A 13,996-nucleotide genomic window follows, 5' to 3' on the forward strand; every position below is an offset into this window, starting at 1 on the left:
CCCTCTCCAGTCCAATCCAGTCCACCACACTCCAATCCACCCCACTCCAGTCCCATCCACCACAGTCCACTTCACTCCAATCCACCCAACCCCATCCAATCCACGTTGAACAAGGCTTGAAGTTTGGCTTGGGGGTCGATCATGCAGAAGGTCTCCGGGTGCTGAAGTGGGCACCAGTCCCCTGACCGGGTGGCTGTAATTGCGATCTGTAGACATTTGTTCCGGTTTGTTGCTTCCACTAGCTTGTTGAGCGGTATGGGCAGGGGTCTGACCCGATCTACTACTAACCGCACATATTCTGCTGCCTCTTGGGGGGTGGCCAGGCGGGCATGGGGCGACAAGAAGTCAGCAGAGTTCCGCGTTCCTGGCTGGTGCTCCACAGTAAAGTCAAACTCTTGCAGCTGCAGTATCCCTTTTTTGATTCTCGGGGGTGATTTCGACGAGGACCCTCTGAAGAGGGGCAGCAGTGGCTTGTGATCAGTTGCTACTGAGAATGGTTTGCCCTACAGATACAGGTGGAAGTGACGGCACCCCCAATGGATGGCGATGGCCTCCCGTTCAATCTGGGAGTACCTCTGCTCCGTGGGCGTGAGCCTGCGGCTGGCAAAGGCAATGGGGGCCCACTCACCACAGTCTTGTTTTTGTGCTAGGACAGCACCCAGGCCTGTGGGGCTGGCATCAACAACCCCACAGCTTTCCCGCACGCACTGCAGGTTTTCCCCCGGGCCGGGCAGCTGCCGGGTTGTGGTGTTGGGCCGCCTCACCATCTGCAACGTCTGTCCTTTTGCCTCCCTTTGTAGCTGTCAACTTTTGCCCGCGGTGTATTTGCGGTCAGTGCGTTGACCGGCTCAGCTTTGACTTGCGCCGGCTCCATGTGCGTGGCACGTGCCTTCGACAGTTCCTGGGACCTTCCGAGAGTGAGGATGTCCCTCATCAGCATGTTTGGTTGTTGCAGGATGCGCTTCGTGAGTTTTGATGAGGAGCATCCCTGGATGAACTGCGCCCAGATTTCGTGTTCCTCGTCGGGCAGTGTGCATGTGTTGGCGAGCTCCTTCAGCCGCACATAGAAGACGTCAACTGACTCGTCAGGTGTTTGGCGTGCTTGGCGTAACAAGAACCGCTCATAGTCCGGATTTGCGCACAGTTCAAAATGTGCCGTGATTGCCCCCTTTAAAGTGTCATATGTCGGTGGCCTTGCTTCTGTCACTGACTTGGACACTTTATGGATGTCCGCCCCTCTGAGGTGAAGGAGGAGAGGCCTCTTTCGCTCAGCTTGGACGTCCAAGGCCTCAAAATAGGTTTTGAGGCGCTCCACCCATACTTTCCACCTTGTGGCCTGTGTGGGGGGCTCCTGTGATGGTGAACGGCTCCAGGGGAGGGATGCCGGCCATGGCGAGGAAACCTGCGGGGCGCTGGAAGGTGTGCCACGTGGTTAGCGTCTGGGGGTACCGGCTTCCTATCCTCTTGGAGTGGATGAAACCCCACAATGTGCAGCCAGGTAGGTGTGGTGGAGGAGGATCCAGGACCGTTGGGCTGCTGGAGACAGCGATGCAGCCGTAATTTGCTGGGTAGGGACTGTGGCTGGGCAACCTGCTTGATTCCTTCTCAGCTGCAAGCAGAAGCTGTCTAGGGGGCATTGCAGGGCGTGGCGCTTATGCAGCGTCTGCCACGGCCTTTGAAGAAGATGCAGGCGGAGTTGGGAGGGCGTGGTGGTGCCCCGCGGGCCTTTTGATGAGATGCAGGTGGAGTTGGGAGGGCGTGGTGGTGCCCCGCGGACTGCCGTCAGCAGAGCCTCTTCTCCTCCACGATGTGGGGAGGGGCTTGCCGATGGGCGGGCCCGGCCGGGCCTCCTCTGAAGAGCCGCGGGCTGAAAACAGAAGGCGCGCCGCACGCCAGGCAAGGCACTGGGTTAGCGTGGCATGGAGGCGGGGCGATGCCGCTCGCTGGATTGCAGGCACTACCTCGTACAGGTAGGCCCACCCTCTTCGCCAGTTGTAGAGTTGAGCAGCGTGTAGAAATAAAGATGCGGACTCTACGTTTGCTCTGCATACGATCCTCTTTATTTGCTTAGATCGCTTCCTAAACTGAAACTCCTGCTTCTAACTTCCCCCTTTTATTATCTACAGTTCGTCCCTGTGGGCGCGCTCACTGGAGCGCGATATCACAGGGGTTGACACCTGTCAACTCCTGACTCAACCGGAAGAAGTGGGCTTGCCCATTCCTACGTCAACACTACATCGGCGTCCGGCGGCTTTTTGCTGGGCCGGCCTTTGCTGTGCACTTTGATGCGTGCTGCTGCAGCGGGGAACTGCTCTATTGCCATCTCCTGTATAGGCTAAGGAGCACGTCCTGCTGAATGTCATTGAGTCGGACCTCGGCCCTGTAATAATTACACCCCCTCCCAGGCTGCCGCAAATGTAGTCTAACTATTCTCCAGGCTGCACACAAGTTTATTAGCCTGCACCGCTTCCGCTCTTAACAGCAACTGTACCTGCTCCTGCGAGCTGCATATTGGTGCGACCCCACCGCTTTTGCCACCCCACCCACTGCTGTCCTTCATTTAATGAGCGCACTGGCCCCTGTAGCCCGTAATACCACTGATGCCGCCATAGACGTACAGCACTCAAAACTGTCCTTCGAGAATAAATGCTTCACCCGTCTGGCGGGGCATAGTCAGGGCTCAGTACCTGCCATAGATCCCTCAGAGGAAGATTACCATCACCCCATTTCCCCTTCCCCCCCAAACCTCCCCCTCAAAGGTTGACTTGAGAGAGCTGCTCTTGGACGGCATGACCCTATAGACGACAAGCTGGACCTACTCTCTGATCGTTTGGCCAAAGTTAAGCAACGCTTGGACAAACATGAAACATGACTGGACCTCTTAGAAAATCGCGTTTTGGATGCTGATAATCTCCAGGCAGATTGCAAAGAACATTTGCTCTATGGATACGGTACTTGACCTTATAAAGGTAAAAAAATGAGGACCTCAAAGCAATATCCCACTGTAATAATCTCCAAATTACTGGGATTCCGGAAACAACTGCAATCTCAAAGATGGAAAACTTTGTCTAGACATTGCTGAGGGATCTCCTTGGTGAGTGCCTGTCAGCGGTCTTCATTGTGGCGCACGCTCATTGCCCACTTGGCTGCCGGCCGCCCCATAATAGCAAGACTACTAAACTACTGGGATCAGGATGCTGTCCTGCAAGAGAACGTGGTTCAATCCAATATTAGGGCAACAACGTTTACTTCTACCCTGACTTTTCATTGGTGGTGCTGGCAGTCCCCTGTGACTTCATACCTGTCAAACAGATTCTTCAAAAAGCAGAGATTCCATATGCCATCCTATATCCAGCCAAACTGAGAATCTCTCTTGCGGGGCAAGCATCATTTCTTTACAGATGCAAATTCTGCATTAAAATTTGCCCAGCATGATGTTAAGGGCCGCCGCTCTGCAAGAGGTTCAACTAGTGCTATGTAAGAGACTCCACTGAGCGACAGTGATGGAATAGACAATGCAACAAACTGCCCTCTCTCTTAACTACACTAATTTATGTTAGGCCTCATGCTGTCTTCTCAGTGTCTTTGATGCAGGAACTTATACCCACTCAACTTGTCTCTCAAAGTATTTCATTCCGCATGCTAACATTATGCTGTATTCATCTATGTGGGATGTTTCCTTGTTATTCCTGTTCGGCCACCCTAACTGTACATGGCAGGTTTGTTATGCCAGGTGTGTCCCCAGCTCAAGGGATGATCCCCATTTTTGCTGCATTGTGAGTAAAGGGTAGATAGGGTGGGGGAGGATATGCTTATATCCACCTAATTGGGGGGGTTAAAGTGGGAGGTGCAGATAGTTTTTTCAGGTTATGGTTTCCTGTTCTATTTGTTGTTTCCTTTCTAGTCCTCGCCACAGGAGATCCTTTCCTCTGACTGCATCGGCTCGCCCCAGGCCATCAAATAACATGGCCACCCTAAACTGCATTATCTGGAACATTCAGGGCCTAAATCATCATCTTATAGCACGCCTGCTCCACTCCTTTCTCAACAGACATAAAATATATGTATGCTTCCTACAGGAAACCCATATTCACAACCAATTAGCCCCAGGCCGGTGCACCAGATGGTGCAGTGACACCTAATCTTCCACCTACTCTAACTACGCCTGGGGTGTGTTGATTTTGCTGTGCAGGGGATCCCATGACAGTTATTCCTCTCTCTTATTGGCCCCTATGGTCGCTATGTCATTCTCATGGGCACCCTTCACAGGCACCCAGGATTCTGTCCGCTGTGTTTGGTCCCAGCACTAACAACCCCAAGTTTTTTGCTGACATCTGGACAGGAATATCCAAATTAGGCTCCCGAGCTCTCTCTTATGGGGTGGTGATTTTAATGCGGTGCTGAAAAACCATATGGGCTGATCAGGTGCCTCCAAAAATCTTCACCCATGTTCTACGATGATGCTGGACACTTCAGCGCAAGACCGCTCCCTCCAAGATATCTGGAGCCTCGCACACCCCCAAGCTTGTGAAGGCACCTGCCTTTCCGCTTTTCACAATGGCTAGTCCAGGTTAGACTTCTGGCTGGTATCCGAGGATGGCCAGACGCAGACATCTGAGGTGTCTCGCCTTCCACACTCCCTTTTGGATCATGCTCCTGTTTTACTGGAGATTCATGTGGCCCGTGTGTCCCCCGAGCCTTCACTTAGAGACTACCACCGGCTGTGCTTCGGGATGCTGTATTCCGAGAGGAAGTCTGCACAGAAATCATTGAGTACCTCACTCACAGCAAGGATTCTGTAAAATCGGCATCCACACTCTGGGATACCTTTAAGGTAGTCATATGTGGCGCTTGTCAATTCAGATTCCTAAAAGTGATTTAGGAACCTTTGACCACACTCGAGCAGGAAATCTGCACCCTGGAGACACAATATTTTCATTCCAAGGATGCTGTCATTCTGGCCAGTATCCCCGACAAGCTGTTGTAGTTCCAGGAGGAGGACCTCCATAAAACTCGCCTTCTATATTGTGAAGTACAGGCTCAATGCTATGGTGAAGGGGAGCAGCAGGGCAAAACACTTGCGAGTCTACTTCGTTCCTTGTGTGCCTCGCCGAACTTTACTACTCCGACTTCAACCATGTGTTCTCCCCACCAGAAATACTGAATGTAATGTCAACCTTCTATGCCCAATTCTATACTGCCATCCTGGAGCTCGGCATGGCTGAGATTATTGGTTATTTTAACTGCAACTGCTTTCTCTCAATCGCGCCCATCGCGCCTATCTATACTCCCCCATCACCACCGAATAAATCATCGAGGTCATAAGTGGCCTCCTTGGGGACAAGGCGCCCAGCCTTGACGGGCTCACCATTGCTTTTTACAAGGAATATGCTCCCCTATTAGCCCCACACCTCCTGGGAATGTACCAGGAATCCCTAAACACCAGCTCGCTACCCCTTTGCTGTTGTAAGCGGTTATCACACTCCCTGAACCAGATAAACCAGCTGACCATTGTGATTCGTAAAGACCTATCTCACTCGTAAACATGGATATAAAAATGTACACAAAGGTGTTTGCCAATCGCTTGCTATACCTCCTGCCTAAGATAGTGCAGCCCGATCAATCGGGCTTCAAGGAGGGTCGGGCTACATCGCTCAACCTCTGTACCATCTTTGTGGTCATGACCATCTAAGCCCTTAAATTTCTATGGTGGCAGCCTCACTTGACTCAACCAAAGCGTTCGACTCCCTCAAATGGGCTTACATCTCCTAGCACGGATCAGCCTCAGCACATGTTTAATCCAATGAATACAACTTCTCTACACGTTATGCACTGCCCAAGTGCGACTGAACGGGCTCACCTCCAACTCCTTCCCGGTGTCCTGAGGTACACGGCAAGGGTGCCCTCTATGCCTGATTCTCTTTGCCATTGCAATGGAGCCCCTGGCTGCTAGACTAAGACAGTGTCACGCGAACAGGTGAATAGGGTCCACCACTAGGGGGGTTAGTGATCTCAATGTATGCTGATGACATCACCCTATACGCTTGCAAACCCCTGGGAGAACCTGGCCCCCCTTACATGAGAAGTGTTAAAATTTGATGGCTATTTAGGTATACAGATAAATTGGTCCAAATCCATAATATTACCTCTCACCGATAGCACACACTCATTTCCCACGGATTACCCATGAAGTGGGCGGATGAACCGGTTAGATACCTAGGGATATGGCTGAGCTGAGACCCAGAGGTATTATGGCAAGTAAATTATGGCTGCGCCATGTCTTCGTTAGAAAAATGCTCCTCTCCCTGACCTGTTGTGTCGCAAAAATAATAATTCTCCCTAAATCTCACTACCTTTTCCTTAATGTCCCCTCCCGCTCACAGCACAATTCCTCAAGCGATTGCAGTCTAACCTAGTGTCCTTAGCTTGGGTGGGTGGAGGTCAGCCATGGATCTCTTGGAAACTTATCACCTTACCGCTCGCACAAGGTGGTTTGGGAACACACTATACTCCCTCTGTGCTCGAGCCCAATTCTTACATTTTTTGCTTTACCTAGCCCCATTTCAGCCCTATGTAGCCGTAGAAGTAGACCATGCAGCCCCCCTTACCTCGCTCAACGGCCCTATACTGGCCTTACAAAGCTCCACAAGCTGAAATCAATACAGTAGATTGTGTGAGATGGGCTTGAGAGGGTTTAAAGAGAAGAGCGTGTTTGTTATTACTTTATGCAAAACCCATTCCACTTGCCAATAATCCTATGATACCACTGCTGTTGGATGAGGGAGCAATAGCTTGTGCACCCAAATACACCCTTAAACTATTCTCGGACCTCTAGCCTGATGGCCAATTCCTCTCACCTCTTGATAGCATGGTACTCATGCCACCTACTTTCCTGGATACATTGCTATATTACCAGATTCACGCCACATGCAATGCCTTATACAGCACCTTTCCATCCCCTCCACTGCCCCCTTTTGGAACCCATACTCACCTCCCCATCTCCGTGCAAATTGATAACTCGCCTCTGCAACACCACACAGAATTCATCTCCAGCTGCTTTTCTGTGGACACAAATGAGAGGAGGATATTGATCTGACGCTTACTGACGCGCAGTGGTCTATTTGCTGTGGCCAACTAGAACAATTCTTTGCCAACTATAGACTTCGTCTTATCCACTTTCAATTTCTTCACCGTCTCTATCACACCCTTTTCCAGCTTTTCAAAATGGGGCTGGTCCCTGACCCAGGTGCTTGTGTTGCTACTCCACACCAGCTTCTTTTATTCACCTTGCTGGCATTGCCCAAGGGTTGCGTCCTTCTGGACAGAAGTCTTCCAAACCATTCACACTATCACTAGCCATTCTCTCCCCTTCACCTTTTTGGTGGGCCTGTTAGGCTATGTTAAAGATGTTCCTGACACACACCGTCGTCTTACTGCCATAGTACTCCTGCTGGCTAAGTGCTGAGTGGCCATGCACTGGGGTAGGAAACCCACCCTCTCCACCAGGGCATGGTTGTGTAATGTGACATATTGTCAGGAACAACTGGCCAGCTTTTGGGAATGGATGCCTCCGTGTTCTCGCCCTAAGGACATTTGGGGACCCTTTACTACTTCCATTCACAACAGGAACTCCGATTCACCTCTGGCTGCTGTTATTGCAATGGATGACAGCCCGGTGTGAAGGGATTTCTGTCTTTCCCATGATTATGTTGTCTTTTGGGCCACCCTACGACCTTGTCCACTCACCCCTGTATTCTCTTCAGCAACCATCCAGCAGATAAAACATTTCCCTTATGTAAAGGCTCTGTAAGTGATTTACTGTGCTCTTTTCACCCTACAATGTCACAGGGACTTGTGCTAATTTCTCACCAGGATGCGCAGTGTGTTTTATAGACTATATCAACAAGATTGGTACACCTCATGGTGATTTGTTGTTGTTACATTGTTTGTCTGGACAAATACTAATAAAGACGATTTAAAATAAAACAAAAAGTAGTGAGCTTTATCAAGTACAGTTTCATATCATGTTTATAGTGTCCTTCCTTCGTTTAGGGAATATTGTACTAGTACCTCTAACTTTCATGTTCATTTTCCCGGGGTAAACCCGTGCTATAGTTAAACTACACCAGTTTAAACAGAGCATTCATAAAGACCAACTGAACACTCTTCCCCATCCTCATTGAAGGGTATATTTATGTCAGTTTCCCATTTCTCTATTAAGCTATCTAATGTGCACACAGGTTGTTCACGGAGTGCCAGGAATAATAATGACATTGTTCTATTGTTCCTACCCAGAGAACATGTCAATTGTAGTCCCCTCCTTGTGGGGGACCAAGTGGGCACTAATTTCCATATTGATCTTATGTTTGCCTTCACTGACTCATGTAGCAGGAATTAGGCTTGTGGCACTTCATAATTTCTTTTTAAATCCTAATAATGTCTGAAGGCCCCCTTCATACAGGTTCCCCAGATTTGCCTGTCACCTTATCTCTTAGGTCTGGTGATATCTCAGTGGCGTTATGTGTAGGTGTGTGTGTGTTTTCTAGAGTCTGTTGAGATCATCCCTGAGATAGCCCAGTCTTGTCAAGGTTTTCTTGTGAGTCTAAGTCTGCTCCTTCTCTTCCCCAGTGAAGAGTATTTGTCTGAAAATGCCTGATTGATTTCTGTCTATGAATATGCCATCTTCCCATATCATTTGTTTGTGCTGTAACGGGGTTGCTAAGACAACCAGGATTGGATAACCAGGTTAGTAGCCACCCAGCTGTCTATTGTGTGTCTTGGCTTGGTAGGCTTTATGCCCAACACATTGTAGTCATTTTAATAACTGTAAAACTTTCACTTCGCTAGTCAGGTCCTCCTGTAGAGAGATGTCATCATGTCTTCTCTTCTCCAGATCTCGTCCACCTGTTCCTGTGTGTCGATGTCATAGGTTAATGTTGGTCTTACACTAATGTTTTGAAACTGTGCCCCCATATCCTCCCACTCATCTTGAGCAAAAGGCACTATAGCACTGTTATCTTTGAAGTAGTTGCCTTCCTCTGTTCACATTGCCCTTTCTGCCCTGAGTGCCACTGTCATCAGGGAAGCCAAAGAAGCTATTTTGTCTTGTCTGACATACAGGTTGTGTGTTGTAAAATAGGAGCGGTCTCTGTCGAGGTGGAGTGCTCTCTGTGCATTTGTCAGTACCCAATAGGACATCCCGTTCTCTGAAACCCAAAGCGACCCAGATGACCCCAAAAACTACCGGCCCATCTCCCTCCTACTCTTCCCAGCGAAGGTCATTGAAAAAATCGTGAACAGCCAACTATCCCGCTTCCTGGAAGACAGCAAAGTGCTAGATATCTCCCAATCCGGATTTCGGAAGAACCACAGCATGGAGACCGCACAAGTTGCTGCCACAGATGACATCAGGACCATGCTTGACGAAAGCGAAACCGCAGCGCTCATCCTCCTGGACCTCTCCGCAGCCTTTGACACCGTTTGTCACCACACCCTTCGAACACGCCTCCACAACGCCGGGATATGCAGCAAGGCCCTCAACTGGATCTCTTCTTTCCTCTCCGGCAGAACCCAGAGTCCGCCTTCCGCCCTCCGCCCTACCTCTCTGAATCCTCCAAAACCATCTGCGGCTTCCCCCAGGGATCCTCCCTCAGCCCAACACTTTTCAACATTTACATGGCTCCTCTCGCCAACATCGCACAATCCCACCACATCAACATAGTATCCTACGCAGATGACACCCAGCTGATCATCTCCCTCACGAATGACCCCACAACCGCAAGAAACAACCTCCACAATGGACTTCACTCCATCGCCAACTGGATGGAATCAAGCCGCCTCAAGCTAAACACAGACAAAACAGAGATCCTCAGCAGCAACCCCTCCACCTGGAACGACTCCTGGTGGCCTACCACCCTTGGAGCCGCGCCCACCCCCACCACCCAAGTACGGAACCTGGGAATCATCCTGGACTCTTCCTGTTACAACACCCTCTGCATGCTCCGCAAGATCTTCAAGTGGATTCCCGTTGAAACCAGAAAGACAGTCACCCACGCCCTAGTCAGCAGCCGACTGGACTTCGGCAACGCACTCTATGCAGGAACCACGGGCAAACTACAAACGAAAATGCAACGTATCCAAAACGCCTCCGCCCGACTCATCCTCAACGTCCCACGCCGCAACCACATCTCTGCCCACCTCCTAGACCTACACTGGCAACCCGTATTGAAGAGGATTACCTTCAGACTACTCACCCACACACACAAAGCCCTCACCAACACAGGTCCGGCCTACCTCAACGACAGACTCACCTTCCACACCCCCGTCTGCCAGCTCTGCGATCCTCGCCCTCCCCTCCGTCCCCCGCATTCGCCGCACCACCGCCGGAGGAAGATCCTTCTCTCACCTCGCCGCCAAGACCTGGAACTCCCTACCAGTCCACCTGTGCGAGACCCAGGACCCCCTGACTTTCAGGAAACGCCTCAAAACATGACTATTCGACCAGTAGCTCCACCCCCCCACCCGTCAGCGCCTTGAGACCCTGACGTGTGAGTAGCACTCTTTATTAATTACGTGATTGATTGATAAAGGTAGGATGTGCTCCTTCTTGTTCCACATCTGTGATACTATTGGTTGCCCTTTCTGCCATGTGGTAGTATTCGTATTCTGCCACATGACGTGACACCTCATCTACGAGCATTGCTTGATCAAAGTAAGGGTCATTAATATTTGGTAAAACTACATCTCTCCCAACCAGCCTGCTAGTAACTATGTTGCATCACCCTTCTTTCCCCACTTTGAACGTTGTGACCTGGAAGGGTTCTCTGTACCAGGTCCAGATTAATACTCCTTTGCCATAGGCCGCAAAGCTTGTGCAGTATAGCAGTCCCCTTGAGATCTTTAGTAACGTCACTCCTTCTTTGTGAGTGATATATGTCTGCTATAGGTAGACCATGTGCTCCTCTCCTCTTGACATAGGCTTGTAATGTATACATTTTAATTATCATTCACCCATGACGTTCCAGGTAAAAAACTTTGTCAGTCAGGGAAGCCGTGTGCATAGGTTTTTGTTATACTGTCTTGTTTCTGCCTCTGTGTAGGAATAGGAAGGCCTAAAGGGCCATCTTCCATGGGCATGTACCATGTCACATTCTGCTTCTGTGTATGCATTTTCATGGTGTTTCTGCTGATCAGTGACCCTGTTAACACAGTAGTTTATTTAATTTCCATAAACTCCCTCCCTCCCTTACCAAAGGGTAATTGATCAAGTTGTTTAATCTTCCAGTACCGGTGCTGGATCCCCCCTATAACTGTCATACTTATGGCTTCCACCAGTTGCCAAATTTCCGGAGGGATCCATCTGCTGCATACAGTTCAGTTCCCTATACCACATCCCAAAACATGGGGCTGTTCTGACATGCTGTTCTATTTCAGTTTTTTTAGGTGGTAGTCAGAGCAGTGAATCTTGTTGTTATTGATGGTATTTCTGGTTCATTTTCAGTAGACTGGTGTGTCTCTGACTTGAAGATTTCTCCTTCTTCATTCAGTGTTTACAAAGACTTCCAATTCGGCATTATCCCATTGGCCGGTTGCCATGACCACTGCTCTCTCTCTTGTGGTATTTGTTGGCATTTAGGTGTTATAGAGCCTACTCTTCTGCTGGGTCTTCGTTGTCTATGTTCTCGACCATGTCTGTCAACAATCTCCTCCTACCATGTGTATTTCTATGCAGTGCCAAATTTCCTGCAGGCCCATAAAAAAGGCCTAATTTGTGGCTCTGCTCTTGGCTTGGCTTGGCAGGAAGCAGGAGCTCAAACTTTATTTCCATCTCTTCGATCCTCCTGTTTACCTCCAGAAGAAAGACCTGTTTTACTGCCCACCTGCCATGTATTCTAGGCATATCATGACTTTACTGTTGCCATTACATAGTGTCCCTTATCTATTGCCTGATGTAGTATAAGGTCCTTGTAGCGAAGTTCACTAGCCTTGTCACCAGCAGTCTTGGGGTGCTTCCTGTTGCACAGTTTGGTCAAGGCTCTGTATGCCTACCATTAGTGTGTAGAATATAGATAGTCCCTGGATTGCCACTGTCTCAGCTACCTATTACCTGAGGAATTTCTCCATGTTGTTTCTCTTCAGTCTCAGGCAACCCTCCCACCCTGATGGCATTCCCCCTAACCTGCCATTCTGTGTCTTCAGCCCTGTATTCCAGTTACCTTAACCTTTCAGTGAGGTTCTGTACCTGTTTTTGGAGTCATTCTGTAGTTGGCTTTTGCTCTGCCATTGCAGCCTTCACCTTGCGGACTTGTTCAGGCATCTTTTGTTCTTCCCTACATGTTTCATGTTTAGGGCAGTTCAGAAGAGTGTGTAGCTGCCCCTTCATTAAGCCAGGCTTGTCTATATGCATGCTAACTAGTCGTGATTTAGTGAGGGGGTACTGGGTTAAACAATGTAAGGCCTTCGTATATAGTTAAAATCCAGTCACTGCTCACTAGACTGCATGAGGTGAATATGGGTGGGTGTTGACTGCTCTATTGGTCCATTCCTCATGGAGGAGATTTGGTGGTGACCGCCCAATTTTACCCCTGTGGGCTATCATGGAGCAGCAGTTCTGTGCTTCTCTTGCTCCCATTCGGATCTGCACCACTGTGTGACCCACGATTGCCAGACAGGCACAGGGTGCCATTAGGGATGCAGGCTCCTCTTACATTAATCCTAGAAAGGGCATCCAGCTTGAGAATTCTCAAGTTACTTTATTAGACTCTTCCTCATCTGTGATGTAAATATTTTAGTGGCAGTCATGTGTGCCTCTGTTGTATCTTTTGGGTTTAGTTTTGCATAGACTTAATGTCATTGTTCGTATGAAGGCTATTCTGCGTTCGCTTCTGGCCTTCCCATGCAGCTGAGCTGTCATATGACCCCCCAGATGGCCATCGCTGGTGCACGGTTATTGTAAATTTCAGTGGTTAGCTTGGAGCTCACAAAAAATGATATGTCTTCATAGGCTCCAAGACACACCACTAAGGGAAGTGCTGTTTCAAGTAACTTTTACTTCTGACAGGAGCCCTTGACCTATCCATAACAGTTACTCTTCCTCTGACCCTACCACTTAACTTCACTTTAAGCCCAAACCTTAACATAACACTAACCTGGCCCTTAATCTGATCTGAAGCCTATTCCCACATCTAAGACTACTTCTTAATCTAACCCTAAACCACGACTTAAAGCCCAAGTATATGTGTCACTATAGTGCCAGGTTTCAATGCAGACCTCTCTATGCAATGAAATCTGTATGTGGTGGGTGTGATTTACTGGGAAACCCATTGAGTGCTTAGTGGCATCTCAAGGTCTCAAGGTAGGCTCATAAATCGCTTACCTTTATCTGCCTCATTGTAATACACTTCCTGGTAATTAGGTACTCGATGTTCTACAATGGACAGCTAGGCAAAATAAAATAAACCTGTTTACAGGTGAGGATTTAAACACATATAAAAAAGGATCTTTTCTGTTACCTATAAGGTAAGCCTTTCAGTACAGTTTGAGTTAATCTGCAGTGTTATGGAAAGTTGGATATTACTTATCACATAGTTGGCGTTGAAACTTTAAATTGTTGCTGATATTCATTGTATTACCATAAGTGAGAAAAGCTCTATTTTGTTTGCTTTTATTTTCAGCTATGCAACCGGAAGAACCACTGGGGTTGTTCTGGATTCAGGGGATGGTGTTACACATGCAGTTCCTATTTATGAAGGTTTTGCCATGCCTCACTCAATCATGAGGATTGATATTGCCGGACGTGACGTCTCCCGCTTCCTGCGTCTGTATCTCCGGAAAGAAGGCTATGATTTCCACACAACGTCAGAGTTTGAAATTGTCAAAATGATTAAAGAGGTATAATATTTTATATTCTTTAAACATACTTGAATATATTCTTTTTGTCATGGTTAACATGCATTGTCTGGTATACAAACAAGCCAAATCTTGGGATAATGCTTGG

The 13,996-nt window shown here is 48.7% G+C and overlaps 1 protein-coding gene across 1 annotated transcript in view; it reads left to right on the forward strand.

Moving 5' to 3' along the window:
- Positions 1 to 13,996, forward strand: part of ACTR1A (actin related protein 1A) — a 217,157-nt gene that overhangs the window by 86,491 nt on the left and 116,670 nt on the right. The window contains exon 6 of the mRNA XM_069239514.1: positions 13,674 to 13,890. Within this exon, the coding sequence (XP_069095615.1) occupies positions 13,674 to 13,890 (217 nt within the window). The remainder of the gene's footprint in view (positions 1 to 13,673; positions 13,891 to 13,996) is intronic.

The sequence above is a fragment of the Pleurodeles waltl genome, chromosome 6, assembly GCF_031143425.1.
Source record: "Pleurodeles waltl isolate 20211129_DDA chromosome 6, aPleWal1.hap1.20221129, whole genome shotgun sequence".
NCBI lineage: Eukaryota > Metazoa > Chordata > Amphibia > Caudata > Salamandridae > Pleurodeles > Pleurodeles waltl.